At 34.9% G+C, this 18,165-nt stretch overlaps 2 protein-coding genes across 2 annotated transcripts; one reads left to right on the forward strand and one right to left on the reverse strand.

The window, feature by feature from the left end:
- Nucleotides 1–439: 439 nt before the first annotated feature.
- Nucleotides 440–991, forward strand: LOC131427050 (translation machinery-associated protein 7 homolog). Its single transcript, XM_058589940.1, has 2 exons — nt 440–573; nt 632–991. The coding sequence occupies exon 2, from the start codon at nt 637–639 to the stop codon at nt 829–831; it is 195 nt and encodes a 64-aa protein (XP_058445923.1). The 5' UTR covers nt 440–573; nt 632–636; the 3' UTR covers nt 832–991.
- On the reverse strand, nt 980–1,757 carry LOC131427049 (dynactin subunit 5). The gene is made up of 2 exons (XM_058589939.1): nt 1,310–1,757; nt 980–1,251 (listed from the first exon to the last, which is right to left on the reverse strand). Exons 1-2 carry the CDS (start codon nt 1,655–1,657, stop codon nt 1,036–1,038), a joined length of 564 nt encoding a protein of 187 aa, XP_058445922.1. The 5' UTR covers nt 1,658–1,757; the 3' UTR covers nt 980–1,035.
- Nucleotides 1,758–18,165: the final 16,408 nt, after the last annotated feature.

Below are 18,165 nucleotides of genomic sequence, written 5' to 3' on the forward strand. Positions count from 1 at the left end.
CTTTTTATCGTTATCTGGTCGTATCGCAATCTTTGGTAGCCGCCGGTAAAAATTACAATATCTGTGTTAGGATTATTCAATTTTCACGAATGGTGAGACCCAAATTTAAGTAATTTTCGATAAGCGTGTTAAGACTCATTGGTCGACCCCTTGGGGCTTGGTAACAGCGCTGCCAACTATACCGATTTCTCGGTATTTATACCGATTTTTGGACTCGATACAGGAATACAGATATGCTCTCTCAAAATACCGATATTTCAATTTTCATACAGATAAATACCGATTTTCTGTTTTTGTGTTAGATTCCATAGGGGTAAACCGACCGTTTTTTTTTGGTCGCAAAATCAGTTTCCGCACTAAATCGATGTTTGATTTTTCGAGAAAGATATATTATATATTTTTAGATATATTTTCCCACCAAATCCAGATTTTTGGAAAAAAACAGTTGACAGCACTGCTTGGTATACTTTAACATTGTCAAAAATCATATGGCGTCCGCAAAAGCATAAAATTGTAAGAAACTTAGTAGGAAATTGGTTTTGGTACACATAGGAACAAACGGTTTCATTTAAGGTATTTTTCTAATTCAATTTAAATATAGATATGTTATTGGTATCTCTTGTATTCGTAGTTAAAATGACTGGACGCGAGGGCGGTAAGAAAAAGCCATTGAAGCAGCCCAAAAAGGATTCAAAAGAAACCGATGAGGAAGATGCGGCTTTCAAACAGAAACAGAAAGAACAGCAAAAAGCGCTTGAAGCTGCGAAACAGAAAGCTGCCAAAGGTGGACCATTGGGTGGAGGAGGTATCAAAAAATCCGGAAAGAAGTAATCCATCCTTTTAGATTAATCAAGGACCTCGTGATGTGACAATCTAACCTATCACGAAAAATGTGTGCATCTATTAAGCGCAGATTTCTTCAATTCCATAATGTTCTTTATACACAGCGTCAATAGATAACAAAATAAAACGGAATGCGTCGCAGTTTTAATGAATTTGTTTAATAAATATGTTTAACATTCTTAAAATAAAAATTTAGGCACCGGTAGCCGGAATGAAATGTTCGTAGTACGATTTGGTATATTCGACCATTAAATCCTGCATAGAATGTGGAACGTAATCCGGATTTCCCTGTCCTCCTTCAATTTTACCATCCGCTGTATATCGCATGTAACTTGCCAGCGTAGTTTCTGGAGGTAAGATGGCACCGTCTTCTATAATGCAGTTATCTTTAAGGACACATCTCCGACCCTAAAAATTTAAACGTGTTTAAAATTTATCTAGTATGATTCCGGTACCTAGTACTCACAACGACAGCATCCTTCCCAATGTAGACATATGATCCTATGGATGCAGCAGAAACTATTGCACCTTCGCCAATGAAGACATGGTCTCCGATTTGTAAGGGAAAAAATGCTACACCTTTACTAAATTGCTTGTACGGTGGCCGAACAACCGATCCTTTCGATATCACACAGTACCGTCCTGTTCTGACAGCGGCCAAGTCTCCGCGAATGATAGCTCCACTTTGGACGATAACTTTACCATGGAGAACGATATTCTGCGAGCCACAAAGGATTGTCTGTCGACTGACCTTATTACCAGAGGCAGTTTCGACATATTCATCCTTATTGTAATACGTGTCTAAAACGTCCATATTACCTTTCTGTGGATTTTCGATCGGTTTATTAATTTTATTTACAATCGTTTATTTTTCCACCATTGAACGTCGTTCAAGGAAAAAGGCTGTCATCGAATTTATAGTAATTATCCAGGGGTCGAACAATGGATATTACGATATCATTACCGAAGCCTATTGAACGGTTAAATGAAACAACCTAGAATCAAAGTTTAGTTCAACTCAAAGGAACTACTAAACTAATGATCCTAAAACCAGAGAACAGAGGAGTGAAAAATCATAGATCTGGCAACAAGATACCCAAGTAACCATACACTCAAATAAAAATTCACGTTCGATTTACTTGAAAAATCACGTAAAATGGTTTCAAATGTCAAATTGAATATTTTACGTGACGAAAATGAATGTTATACGAACACCCCCTAAAATGCATACAGTCATTACATAAGGGTTACGTGAATTAACAAAACGTCAAACAATCTACGTGAATTTCCGGTGTGAAAAACACGATTTTGAAAATGACGAACAGTGTAAGTAGTGTAAATATTTGCGAGAAATGTTATTTAATTACAATTTTCTACTACATCGACCGGACCATTCCAGTATAAAAGTTTCCATTTGTTCGACTGGATCCAGTGCGTGCGTGAGCCCGGAAGTGCGCCCGCTCCTGCCGAATGCTTTAATATCGGTAGGAAGCTAGAGACACTGGACCCAAGTAACAATTCGAATGCCTTATGGTTTTGATTATAATTTATAGGAGTTTTATAATTGATTTTTCAATCACTACCTGTTTTATGACAACTATAATAAGTGTCTCTTTTAACCAGTAATATCATAGTTTTCAAAGCTTCTATAAAACCCTTTACCTACACTAACAACAGAACTAAAAATAAAACAATTTGTACTAGAATAAAACCATGCATACACTCTTAATATTGCTTTCAAACATTTTCTTTAAAACATTATTGTCCGTTAAATTCTTTCATAAATCTAGTTTTGTGTGTGTGCGTGTTCATTGGATAACAATTTCACTCAGAGCAAATTTGAGGGTTTTAAAGTACATTTATGACACATTAGTTGTAGGCTATTTAATTTATTGCTTCTTAGGTTAAGTGTAATTTGCATTAAAAGAAATTTCATGGCCGCCATTATGATGTTCTATCCCGTAGCATTTATTGACATCAAATAAATTTCGAAATGCAAAAACGAGGGAATATGATGGACTTTCATGATTCGTTTTCAGAATATATGCACAAGTTTTAACGCCACGAAATAGTTTTATACAAAAATGACGATGAAGCACAAAAAATAATTTTCATAAATCATGAAGACTTTCGCATAAAACGCATTTATTTCAAGGAGATTAGTTATAATTCTTATTTTTATCCTTACATTCACGATAAAAATAAAAGCGCATGAAGTTTTTATGTTCGGAAAAAGCTTAAAACTCGTAAAAAAAAAGTCTAATATATTCTTACTGATTGCATTCAAAGTAGACATGACACAAACATAGTCAAGAAAAACATTATCAAAACGTCAGTTTATTCATAGCCGAATTCATTCCATCCAAATAAATTTAATGTTGATCGTAAAGCTGGTTTCAAAGTTTTCTTGAATTTGGAGTTTTAAATCAGGTTTATGCTGATTCTTCATTTTGATTTATAAACCTTATGAAGAATGGTCCACTTGGCAGGAACATGCTCTTATAGAGGTTTTCAGTAGGCTCTCGTGGAGTTTAAAGTTTTATTGCAAGATTTATTATGTAGCATGGAAGACAGCTACAAGTATTTATTAATATTAAAAATGTTACTTGGGGACTCATGTAATTGTGGGAGTTCTCGGATCTCGACTTCGATTTCGGTTGGATGGCAGTGACAACAAAAACGATTTCTGGCAGCTTGTTGATTCGAGATCCCACGACGTTATCAGTTGCTTTTTATTTTCAGCCATTGCAATTCCATGCTGATTTTCTGAAATAAATGTTTTATTTTTCATAGTATTTTTCATTTCATAGATTTATATGAAAACCTTAAATATCTTCCTTTTGACTTCAACCAATATTAAATATTAATTCTCTGGTGTCTAAATTTGATATGAACTGATAGGTAAATGTGATATGAACACTACATTACATTTTACCTATGAAACACGTAACTCTTACTGGATTATGCATGAAACAGCTTTTAAATGCCAGTCCATTAAAACCTACGTGGAAAGTAGGGCGGAAAATATTCACATAACTTTTCACGTAATTTCAACATGATTATTATTTTGAGTGTATGCATTATATCACTGCACATTTACAACTCTATTTTTACATTGCTAATGTATAATTACACTAATCCTACATACTTTAAAGTGATGTGCATTAAATTTGCGTTCAAAATGTAACTGAGCACCTTCCGCCGTGCTATATATCGACATTCAATGCTATATTTCGAAGCAACGAAACTTTAATAATAACAGTGCAATGAAATTGAATAGCTGCATTAAATCAATCTCTTGGTATTAATAAAAAGTGGAGTAGTTCTATAATTTAAAATTAGTCTAAGTTTTCCTTTATTTATCAATATGTGTCGATAGTACAGAAGTAAAATGGATTACCGAGGAAAATTAGCCTTATTTTTACTTACTTCGAAACATTCGAGAAAAAAAACATTGTAAGCATTCTGCAGCGTTATGCATTTGTAACATGTAAACATGTCAAGTGAAATTGTGAAAACACAATAATGCTATTAGTGATAAAATAAGATTCTTATCTGCGAACAAAAAATGTCAAGGTTCCAGGTGAAAGGTGCGAATTACGAAACCAGAGAGCCACGGTTCATGGGTTCAAATCAAAATAAATATAAAAATAATACGCCTTAAACAGCATTAATTGTGATCTTCATTCATCCATGATGAATATTAAATATCTTTTTCAATTTTCATTCGTAACTCCTTATTTAAGCACTCTTATTGCCTTGTGACATTTATAATCTACAGTTGAAATTGTTATCATCGATAAAGTAGATATTTACATTATAACTACTTTAATAATGTGCAATTCCTGCTTCACCTGTCAGATCCTAGAAGAGTCTAATAATCGCCATTTTCAGCTTTATAATAGCATTGTAAAAACATGTATAACTCCGCTGCATTTAATCAATTTATTTCCGCGAATTTTTAAAGCTGAAATAATTTTGAGTTATAATGCGTCGTGGTTACTTGGGTAAACATATCAACAATTCTGACTCCGCTAGCATTTGTTTTTGTGGGCGAGCGACTTTTTGAATGGTCGGATTTGTTTCCTTGTAAAGTGTAACGCTTCAAGCAAAATATGAAGTGCATCTATCAGTTTTGCTTAAATTCAGTGAGCATTTGTTAATTGGCCTTTCTGTTTCAACAGACTACGCAGTCGATTCTTAGCGTACAGGCATGGCTACCCTACTGAAACTATGAATCCATTCTGGTCGTGGTTCGAACATATGACAACTGGCTTGTAAGACCAGCGCCGTATGCATTGAACCGCCAACTCGGGTTGGTAGGGATTGCAATAAAATGTACTTATTTTTCAAATGTTTTTGGATCAATTTTATAAAACATCATTGGGTTAAATAATATTGGGTGCTTTCCACTCTTTTACAAATGTCAACAAAAGGGAGTAAGTTCTACTCAAATTTTGCGAAAGGCATATTCACCCAAAATTGCGTAATACCTATTGTAGGGTAACAGAGGTATTTTGGCCATTTCATATTAGGTTTTTTATCGTGACGACACAAATGAACAAGTATTCATCCTTGACAGTTCAGCGGTACTGTTTACAAACAAGCTTAAACAAAAATCGAAGAGCACATCTAAAGCAATCATCTTTACACTTTGCAACTAGTTACTTTTATTTTATAAATATCAAAAACGAACCGTATTCAATCGTGAACAAATGTTTTAAAACTTTATTTAGGCGATACGGACCGTAAATGGTCTGATCCAATTTGTCAATAAACAAACAAAAGAAAATTTTGTTTACAAACAGTACTGCTGGACTGTCAAAAAGTGTTCATCCGATTGAGGTTAGCAGTGACGGTAAAAAACCTAATATTATATTACGCGTCTTCAGTCGGTGTTGAACAGTCGTTCGCACCGCACGCGTATAGCTCTTGGCTCCTGGAATTTTTTTCTGGCTACCTAGAGTTTCATTGATTCAAGGCTTCAGTCTTTTTCAAGGCTACCTGAATCACTAACTAAGTGACTAAGTGATACAAAGAGTGATATTAGAGTGACTAAGTGATACAAAGAGTGATATTAGAGTGACTAAGAAATTAATCAGCCTTTTTTAAGGCTAGCTAGGAGTCTAATCGAAGACTAATTTAGCCTAGTTAATTTAATTTAAAATTTCATTAATTTCAAAAATGCCTGCGTCCAACCGGAAAGGCAACAAGCCTAAGGCTAAAAATAATTCAATACGGAATAAATCACAATCCGTTATTCAACATTTTTCTAATAACATTCACGATCTTATAGAATCTGAATGTAAAAATAAAAGACAACGGACGGATTTCCCTTCCGTTGATCCTATGCCGTCTAACAATATTTACGAGATTCTTCCTGAATCCGATTGTAGCGACATAGAAGAAAATTCTTCAAAAATTCCCAAAATGGACGCTTGTCGTTCTGGGAAGAAACATCAATCTATGCCACCAGTGACGGTGATGATTTCCGACTTCAAAGCATTCCGTACTGAGCTTTCTACTTTTCTCCCGGAAGTAAAAGTCTCATTTCAAATCGGACGAAGAGGAGAATGTCGAGTCTTGGTGGATGGATTGGAAGATTACGAACGTCTTATTCGATATTTGTCCGAAAAACTTCATAAATTTTATTCATATTATATAAAATCAGACAGACCCTTCAAGGCTGTCTTGAAAGGATTATCTAATGATCAAAGTATTGATGAAATTAAAAATGAACTAAAAGAATTGCTTGGTTTTGCCCCTTCCCAAGTAATACTTATGAAAAAAGAGCAAATGGTACTTCTAAACCACGCTCTGGAATTTCCCATGAACTTTACCTAATACACTTCAATCGAAGTGATGTAAATAATTTGAAAACTTTAGAAAAAGTACGTTTCATTTCCCACATTAAAATTCATTGGGAACATTATAAACGGCATAATCGTATTGCAAACTTAACGCAATGTCGTCGTTGCCAAGGCTTCGGTCATGGAACCAAAAATTGTCATATGGATATACGGTGTTTGAATTGTGGTAAATCGCATTCGAAAGACGTTTGTCCAATGAATGAAACCACTGATAAATTTTCATGTTCAAATTGCAATGGAAATCATAAATCCAATTATTTGAAATGTCCTGTCAGGGAAAAAATTTTAAACGCTCGTTCGCTTCGACAACAAGTCAAATCAACGACCTTAAATTTACAGAACATACCTGAAAATCAAAAAACCGTTACAAATGCCACGCCTAATTCTTTTAAGGCACTGATTTCTTCGAAACAAAAAACAGGTACGCCTGCCAATTCGTCTTCTAACGAAAACAATTTATTGACAGGTAGATCGACCTCGTCATCATCTTCTTCTAATGTCAGTTATGCTGGTATATTAGGTAGAAATCTATCACCTATTTCTTCTAATGTAAATAATCAAAACACAGGACCGCCTTGCAGTTCTTCTTCTAACGAAAACAATTTATTAATAGGTAGACCGGCCAAATCATCTTCTTCTAATGGCAGTCTACCTACAAATATTCCTTCAATGCCATTCGCTTCTTTAAATGAAGTCGATTTAGGCTATATAACTGAAAATAAAATGATCTACCTACAAGATCAACTTTTTCAAATGATCATCCAAATGAATTCGACTTCATCACTTTTTGAAGCATTTCAAATCGGATGGAAATTTGCAAATAATATTATAATGAATTTAAAATTTAACAGTGATGTTAAATAATTATTTGAATATTTTAAATTGGAATGCTCGATCTTTGAAATCGAGTGAAGATGAATTTTATAATTTTCTCAAAGTTCACAAAATTCATATTGCCATTGTGACAGAAACTTTTCTTAAACCAAATGTAAAATTGAAAAGTAATCCACATTATGTGGTTCATCGATTTGACAGGTTTACTGGAATTGGTGGTGGAGTTGCCATTTTTGTCCAACGGCAAATTAAACATCGAATTTTACCTTCTTTCAGTACTAAAGTTATTGAAAGCTTGGGTATCGAAGTTGAAACCATTCATGGAATTTATTTCATCGCTGGAGCATATTTGCCATTCCAATGCACCGGCGAACAATTAAATTTCTTTAAAGGCGATTTGCAAAAACTTACAAGATATCGATCGAAATTTTTCGTAATAGGGGACTTAAATGCTAAGCATGTTCAGTGGAATTGTAGGCAAAATAACAGTAATGGTAAAATACTTCATAATCAACTCTCAGCTGGTTACTTTACAGTTCTTCATCCCAGTAATCCTACTTGTTTCTCTTCCGTGAAAAACCCGTCTACAATTGATCTGGTTCTAACAGATCAAAGTCACATTTGTAGTGAACCGATTACTCATGCTGATTTTGACTCAGATCATCTTCCAGTAACATTCAGACTTTCCAACGAAGCTATAATTAATCCAATTAGTTCTATTTTCAACTATCATAGAGCTAATTGGTTGAATTACAGATCTCACATTGAAAATCATGTGGATCATGAAACTATTTTAGAAAATTCTGCGGACATCGACACAGCAATTGATAATTTGAATCATTATATTATCGAAGCTAGAAATCTTTCAGTTCCCAAAGCTCAAACTAAATTAAATTCTCCTATCATCGATGACAATCTTCAACTGCTCATTCGGTTGAAGAATGTTCGTCGACGACAATATCAACGTTCTCGTGATCCTGCTATGAAAAACATAGTTAAGGATTTACAAAAAGAAATTAAACATAGATTAACTCTTTTGCGAAATGAAAATTTCGCTAAAGAAGTTGAACAAATTAAACCATATTCTAAACCTTTCTGGAAACTTTCTAAGGTTCTTAAGAAACCTCAGAAACCAATTCCTGCTCTCAAGGAAGGAAATCAAATACTTCTTACAAATGGTGAAAAAGCTCAAAAGCTAGCTCAGCAGTTCGAGAGTGTCCACAATTTTAATTTAAACGTTGTGAGTCCTATTGAAAACGAAGTCTCACTGAAATATGATCATATTTCAACCCAAGTGTTATCACACGATGACATTATTGAGACCAATTTTGATGAAATTAAATCAATTATTAGGAAACTCAAAAACATGAAGGCTCCTAGTAATGATGGAATTTTTAATATTCTTATTAAAAATCTTCCCGATGTTGCCTTGAGACTCCTGGTTAAAATTTTCAACAAGTGTTTTTCATTAGCTTACTTCCCAAAAAGATGGAAAAACGCTAAAGTAATTCCTATCCTAAAACCTGATAAAAACCCAGCAGAAACATCAAGTTATCGCCCAATTAGCTTACTTTCTTCTATCAGTAAACTTTTTGAAAAAATTATCTTGTTGAGAATGATGTCTCATATAAATGAGAATTCAATTTTTTTACCAGAGCAGTTTGGATTTCGTCATGAACATTCAACTACTCATCAACTTGTCAGAGTAACGAACATGATAAAATCAAATAAATCTTCTGGGTTATCCACTGGAGTTGCTCTTCTAGACATAGAAAAAGCATTCGACAGTGTTTGGCACAAAGGTTTAATAGCAAAAATGTCTGATTTTCAGTTTCCTATTTATTTGATCAAAATGATTCAAAATTATTTAACTGATCGTACTCTTCAGGTTAGCTATCAGAATTGTAAATCTGAATTGCTACCCGTACGAGCCGGTGTTCCGCAGGGTTCGAGTGTAGCTCCAATCTTGTATAATATTTTCACTTCTGATCTTGCAAATCTACCCGTTGGTTGTCAGAAATCGCTATTCTGTGACGACACAAGTCTGTTAGCCACAGGTAGAAATCTAAGAGTGATCTGCAGTCGCCTACAAAGAAGTTTAAATATTTTCAGTGATTATCTGTCAAAATGGAAAATTAAACCAAATGCAGCAAAAACGCAATTAATTATCTTTCCTCACAAGCCAAGAGCTTCTTTTCTTAAACCAAACAATAATCACATTCTCAAATTGAATGGCTTGGAATTGACATGGTCTGATCAAGCTAAATACTTAGGTTTAACGTATGACAAAAAACTCACTTTCAAAGATCACATTGAAGGAATCCAGGCAAAGTGTAATAAATATATTAAATGTTTATATCCTCTTATAAACAGAAATTCTAAGCTCTGTCTAAAAAACAAATTGTTAATTTATAAACAAATTTTCAGACCAGCCATGCTTTATGCGGTACCAATTTGGTCAAGCTGTTGTTCCACCAGGAAGAAAACGCTTCAAAGGATTCAGAATAAAATTCTGAAAATGATTCTGAAGCGTCCTCCCTGGTTTAGTACAAATGAGTTACACAGACTCACAAATATAGAACCATTAGATGTAATGTCACATAATATTATAAGCAAATTCCGACAAAAATCGATGCAATCTTCAATTGAATCGATTCGCTCTCTGTATTAGTTAGTAAGTTAGTATATAAGTTCCTTTTCCCCATTACACAATACAAGTAGGTTTAGAATTTTCCCTACACAAAAATCTCAGAATTGCGGAAGCAAATGATGTCTTCATGGTAATAACCAAATCATATATATATATAACAGGGCTGAAAAGTCACCACTTGTGGCTGAACACCCAATTTAAATCTTAATAATTTAATTTTAACTCATATTCCAATAAATAGTTATTAAAAAAAAAAAAAAATATTACGCGTCTTTTTAGAACGGCCAATAAGCAACCTGTCGACTTCCACTTACGAAAGAAATTGCAAGCGGGCTATGAAAGATAGAGTATTAAATTTAAGACCAGACGAAAGACAAAACTTTTTCCTGTCGTTTACTATTATGACTTACTCTCAGCGAGGGCCGAGTCATTCCAAATTACACTTCAAAGTGAATGTTGATGGATGGCTTATTGGCCGTTCTCAAAAAAAGGCGTGATATATAGAATTTTCTATACAACTGGCATCTCTGATGGTTGAAAATAAATTCAGCATAGATACTGTTTACTATTTTTTGTATTCATTTTTCAAACTCATTCTTAGGTGTGGATCCTGGTCCTAGATGGTGATTTCATCGAGGAGGATGACACTTAAAAAATTCACTCTAGATTGAAAAAATATTGGTCGCTTTTTTCAGTTCGCACATTCTTGCTGTTACTAGATTATCTTTACTGAAAATAGTAATGGTTAGTTATAGATCGTCTTTTGTTGGTTTTTTTGTTGATTAGAAGTGTAACCGATATTACGATACTAATAACATTATTAACGTACTTAAATAAAGAAACTATTTTCACCAGCAGAATGCCAAAATTTACAGAACATTTAGTTCATCAGTTACTGCAGTCTGTCGATGAAAATACAGTGAAACATCATTCAATATTGTTCTAGTTTTAGATGTGGTCAATAAATTGAAATTACAATTCCACATTTCCGAATTTTTTCTGGGTTTCGCATCGCAAATCTATGGCCATAAAATTTCAGAATATGCTATTTAAGGGTTGATCACGATCACTACAGCTAAACTTCCAAAGAATCACAATATTTAGATATCAGAAATCCTGAGGTTATATTTTCCCCTGCTTTACATCAACTGGTAGAGATTAAGCCACTAAGCAGACGTAAAGCTTATGCTATTTGCGAAACACTTTTTTTATATTTCACAGAAGCACAATGTCTTTCCTGACGTACCGAAGGCAACGAATATGCAACTTAACTTGTCGACCACAGATTTTGGTTATTTAGGGGTTTGAACTACTGACGAGTCGAAGACAAAACGTAAAGAATAGTAAATTGATTGTGTTCATAGAACAAAAAAGGGCTTCCCTAAATAAATCCCTGAATAATCAACTCACAGGAAAAATATGGTTAAATGGGTTAAATATTAAAGTTGTAAATGTTATGTAATGGTATATGCTCCGATTTTTATTACCATAGATCAAATAAATTCGGAAACGGTTGTTGCATCTGATTCGGAATCTTTTTGGAAATCACGATTTAATTGAGTATATCTCTTAAACAGACTTCCAATACAACTTTTAGAAGAAGCACACTTTGTATGGGTATTGTAAACAAGTGCAACCAGTTTATCAAATTAAACTTTAAACATTTTATTTTTTCAATGATTTATTTTCAAACAAATGAAAATCTGTCTTTTTGTTTAAATCATGAAAATTTATCAATTTTTCGGCAATGCTAGATGGAAAACTTATTGGAAATTGCATACATTTTTAATATTTTTTTAAATTACCTACACTCTCATTGAACATAACTCAAAATTGAGTGACACATCGCTCAAATTCATAAATAGTGCACGTACTCTGAACTTGAGTTACCACCTATCTACTCATTTTTGCGTTAAGGGACGAAATTGTCAAAACTTGAGTAATTTTTACTCAAAATAAGAAAAAATATTTTGTTCAAAATTTGAGTAAGTGCCACTCAAAATTTGAGTTCCTCGCTCTCAAATGATGAAATTTTTCTACGTTAGTTTTCATATACAAAGATATTCTTCTTTCTTTTGAATGCGCAAAATAGTGATTCAAAACCGTTTCCTTTTGAACGGTTTGGAGTAAAAATTGAATTATTTTTATATCCTTATAATATTTCCTTATTTTGATATCTTTATGTTGCACTTTTCACTACTTGCGTGAAAAGCCCTACCTCAGAATCGAACTACCTGAACTATTTAGCCAACTGCTTGCAGCGCCACATGCGGCAAGCATTGCAATTAAAGTGTGAACTCCCCTACCAGACGTTTCAATAGATTGATAACGTCTGGTAGAGGACTTCACAACCCAATCAAAAACGTGAATTCGCCTACCGTATTTTATCTACCAGACATTATCATAAGACTTGCTCAGCAGCTTCATATACAAAACTCTCTTTTTATAGTGTTTCGTAAATCACTGCCTGCACAAATCGGCATACCATCTACTAAAGATTCTTGACTAACCAAAGGAAAGCTAAAAAGAATAGACTTGTTCATTCCGTCGACCGTATTTGGTAGTAATGACGCCTAGTAGATGAATAAAGAATTGATCACATTCATATACTGAGCTCAATATTTCGGATCTCGTGAATCTCTGCCAGCACAAATCGGCATACAATCTACAAAGGATTCTAGAACGGACCCTAAGCAAGCTAAAAAGTATTGGCTTGTTCATTCCGCCGACCGTTCTTGGTAGTAATGACGTCTAGTAGATGAATAAAGAATTGATCACATTCATATACTGAGCTCAATATTTCGGATCTCGTGAATCTTTGCCTGCACAAATCGGCATACAATCTACTAAGGATTCTAGAACGGACCCTAAGCAAGCTAAAAAGAATTGGCTTGTTCATTCCGTCGACCGTTCTTGGTAGTAATGACGTCTAGTAGATGAATAAAGAATTAATCACATTCATATACTGAGCTCAATATTTCGGATCTCGTGAATCTCTGCCAGCACAAATCGGCATACAATCTACTAGGAATTTTAGAATGGACCCTAAGCAAGCTAAAAAGTATTGGCTTGTTCATTCCGTTGACCGTATTTGGTAGTAATGACGTCTAGTAGATGAATAAAGAATTGATCACATTCATGTACTAAGCTCAATATTTCGGATCTCGTGAATCTCTGCCAACACAAATCGGCATACAATCTACTAGGAATTTTAGAATGGACCCTAAGCAAGCTAAAAAGTATTGACTTGTTCATTCCGTCGACCGTATTTGGTAGTAATGACGCCTAGTAGATGAATAAAGAATTAATCACATTCATATACTGAGCTCAATATTTCGGATCTCGTGAATCTCTGCCAGCACAAATCGGCATACAATCTACTAGGAATTTTAGAATGGACCCTAAGCAAGCTAAAAAGTATTGGCTTGTTCATTCCGTTGACCGTATTTGGTAGTAATGACGTCTAGTAGATGAATAAAGAATTGATCACATTCATGTACTAAGCTCAATATTTCGGATCTCGTGAATCTCTGCCAACACAAATCGGCATACAATCTACTAGGAATTTTAGAATGGACCCTAAGCAAGCTAAAAAGTATTGACTTGTTCATTCCGTCGACCGTATTTGGTAGTAATGACGCCTAGTAGATGAATAAAGAATTAATCACATTCATATACTGAGCTCAATATTTCGGATCTCGTGAATCTCTGCCAGCACAAATCGGCATACAATCTACTAGGAATTTTAGAATGGACCCTAAGCAAGCTAAAAAGTATTGGCTTGTTCATTCCGTTGACCGTATTTGGTAGTAATGACGTCTACTAGATGAATAAAGAATTGATCACATTCATGTACTAAGCTCAATATTTCGGATCTCGTGAATCTCTGCCAACACAAATCGGCATACAATCTACTAGGAATTTTAGAATGGACCCTAAGCAAGCTAAAAAGTATTGACTTGTTCATTCCGTCGACCGTATTTGGTAGTAATGACGCCTAGTAGATGAATAAAGAATTAATCACATTCATATACTGAGCTCAATATTTCGGATCTCGTGAATCTCTGCCAGCACAAATCGGCTTATAATCTACTAGGAATTTTAGAATGGACCCTAAGCAAGCTAAAAAGTATTGGCTTGTTCATTCCGTCAACCGTATTTGGTAGTAATGACGCCTAGTAGATAAATACAGAATTGATCACATTCATATACTGAGCTCAATATTTCGGATCTCGTGAATCTCTGCCAGCACAAATCGGCTTATAATCTACTAGGAATTTTAGAATGGACCCTAAGCAAGCTAAAAAGTATTGGCTTGTTCATTCCGTCGACCGTATTTGGTAGTAATGACGCCTAGTAGATGAATAAAGAATTAATCACATTCATATACTGAGCTCAATATTTCGGATCTCGTGAATCTCTGCCAGCACAAATCGGCTTACAATCTACTAGGAATTTTAGAATGGACCCTAAGCAAGCTAAAAGTATTGGCTTGTTCATTCCGTCGACCGTATTTGGTAGTAATGACGCCTAGTAGATGAACAAAGAATTAATCACATTCATATACTGAGCTCAATATTTCGGATCTCGTGAATCTCTGCCAGCACAAATCGGCATACAATCTACTAGGAATTTTAGAACGGACCCTAAGCAAGCTAAAAAGTATTGGCTTGTTCATTCCGTCGACCGTATTTGGTAGTAATGACGCCTAGTAGATGAACAAAGAATTAATCACATTTATATACTGAGCTCAATATTTCGGATCTCGTGAATCTCTGCCAGCACAAATCGGCATACAATCTACTAGGAATTTTAGAATGGACCCTGAGCAAGCTAAAAAGTATTGGCTTGTTCATTCCGTCGACCGTATTTGGTAGTAATGACGCCTAGTAGATGAATAAAGAATTGATCACATTCATGTACTTAGCTCAATATTTCGGATCTCGTGAATCTCTACCTGCATGATGTTCATGCATAATCCTGAAGAAACACAATAAAACGCTTTTTGACATGAACGTAATATATAGAAGTAACAGGAGCGCGGGGATTGAACACACAGCAGGTGCTGCACGGAGAACCCTTCGATCATAAAATACGATATCGCAGTTTTTGATTTTTGCGATAGTTGATTTAACTAATTTCTTTTTGATTCAACCAATATGGTTTTTGATCTGCATATATTCAAGTAGTTGAAAAATATGTTGTCTTGAATGCTGTCAAATGCCGGAGACAGTTGAAAGCAAAACAATAATCGCAATGCAAAATCAACAACGTTTTTAGTTGAAATCTGTTCGCGTCGCTTCAAAATGTCAATGAAAACAACATCGATGGTTAAAGCGTTTACTTAATAATTTCGCTAATTTACTCGCCCCTCCGGGCACTTTTGCTGATTAAAAACGTGTTTCTACATCAATCATTTCCGATCGAATCAGAAGTATTTTTTTAGAATTTAGACCTTTACTGATCTCGATTTGACATGATCATGATCATACAAAAATCAAAATCACTTAGAGATCAGATCAGTTCTGATTTCGTAATGATAATTTATTCCTTGGTTAATATCACTTGAAATCAACAGTGATCGATGGTTTTCCCAGTTCTAATGATATTACATGTCAATATAAAATACTGTTTATATTTTATCAACGATATTTATTTCATGAATCTCAACATACCGAACTTATTTCAAATAGATCTTGACGTGTATCAGTAAGTATATTTTGATTATTTTCGCAAATCAATAGCATGTTTCGAGTTGATTCAACTATTTGCAATGTCTGAAACAAATAAAACTAAAAAGTAATGACACTTTTAATGATCGTGTAAGGTCTGCGAATTCAGTAATGACACGAGTAATGATGGAATTCCGGATTTTCCATCATTACCAACATTATTTCTTCTTCTTATTATTTTGTGGAAGTGCTGAATATCGTCAGTTGTATTATAGATGAGAAAATTTGACAACCATGAAGCAAAACATTCTCTTCAGAAATGTACGTGAAAAAAAATTCTGGAAATGACAAACCTTAACGTTTCAATGGCAAATAAAATTTATTTTCAGCTAAACGAAGATAAAGAATATTGCTAATATTCTTTAATTGCTGAGGGAAAGTTATTCTGGTTACAAGCCCCGTGCTGGAATAGTTACAAATACTCATCATTAATAATGAACGAGTAATGCTAAAAAGTAATGATGTACAGTAATGCAGTAATGACGAGCGTTTGAGCAGAAGTGTCATTACTTAGTAATGACACTTTTAATGATCGTGTAAGGGCCGCTAATAACAACACCACTTATTTCAACTAAAATATTTGTTGAAATTGAAAGGTATGTGTCCTTACTAATTGACACCATTTTTTTTCAAACAGTTAAATTAGTTGTTTCAACCATCGTTTCTGGTAATAGAAAAACAAAAATTACAGTTTAGTTAAAACAACAACCGATTAGTTGTAGCAAATTTTAACCAATCGAGTTCAGAAAATCAACTAATATTCTGGTTGAAATGGGATCGCGGGTGGTTCCGTGTGCGTTTGAATTGTCGTAGCAAAACCTGCACTCATGTTATTTCTGTGTATGATATTCAAGCCTAAGACAAGACCTGACAAATGGCTTCTTATTCTTCCTTCCGAATCATCCTTCTCGTCATTTTCGCCCTGTGGAATAAATACCAACGTATCAGCTACAGTGTAGCTATATTTACAGATTTTTTAATAACTTTATGCTAGGAAAAAATTATTTTTTTATATTTAAATTTTGTCGTGAATACGACTTACTTTACTATGGGGTGCCTTTTCAAAATTAGCCATATGGAAGAATGGGCAGAACTTAATCGTAAATATCTCGACTTGTATTAACGGTAGCTACATAATTCTTTCACTATTTCATCAAAAATATGATCAGGAATTGAGGATAATATTATGAACAGTGTGAGATAACCACAAACAACTCAAAAATTAAGTTTACTCAAACTTTGAAAACAACGCGGAAAACTCTTTACTTTCGTTTGGGTTTTTCGCGCAAGGACGACGATTTTGTGGTAGTCAAGCACATATCATCAACTGACTGCGTATAAAAGGAGAATTGTGGTCAAAAATCGATCATTCCTTCTTGTGCGTTGGACGGAAGCAAACGTCGTGGGACTAGCAGCTTCGGAGAGTGCACCTTCTGCGTGATTAAAAACCTCAAACGCTCAGGTCGCAACTCTCATTTGGACTTCAGTCGTCAGGTGGAGCAGTCGTCAATGAAAGCAGACCTTTTGCGTGGTGCCAAACCTCAAACGCTCAGGTCGTGCTCTCATTTGGACTTCAGTCGTCAATGAAAGCAGACCTTTTGCATGGTGCCAAACCTCAAACGCTCAGGTCGTGCTCTCATTTGGACTTCAGCCGTCAGGTGGAGCAGTCATCAATGAATGCAGACCTTTTGCGTGGTATAAAGCCTCAAACGCTTAGGTCGTGCTTTTATTTGGACTTCAGTCGTCAGGTGGAGCAGTCGTCAATGAAAGCAGACCTTTTGCATGGTGCCAAACCTCAAACGCTCAGGTCGTGCTCTCATTTGGACTTCAGCCGTCAGGTGGAGCAGTCTTCAATGAATGCAGACCTTTTGCGTGGTATAAAGCCTCAAACGCTTAGGTCGTGGTTTCATTTGGACTTCAGTCGTCAGGTGGAGCAGTCGTCAATGAAAGCAGACCTTTTGCATTTTGCCAAACCTCAAACGCTCAGGTCGTGCTCTCATTTGGACTTCAGCCGTCAGGTGGAGCAGTCGTCAATGAAAGCAGACCTTTTGCGTGGTATAAAGCCTCAAACGCTTAGGTCGTGCTTTTATTTGGACTTCAGTCGTCAGGTGGAGCACGCCTGGATTAGATTTGTGCACTTTTCGCTGTGTGAAATTCACGGTAATCGAGATCAAGTGAAGCCTTCTTTGTTTTTGCGAAAAATGTGAAAAAGTGGAATGCTTGCATAATTAATCAA

Source organism: Malaya genurostris, chromosome 2 (assembly GCF_030247185.1).
Source record: "Malaya genurostris strain Urasoe2022 chromosome 2, Malgen_1.1, whole genome shotgun sequence".
NCBI lineage: Eukaryota > Metazoa > Arthropoda > Insecta > Diptera > Culicidae > Malaya > Malaya genurostris.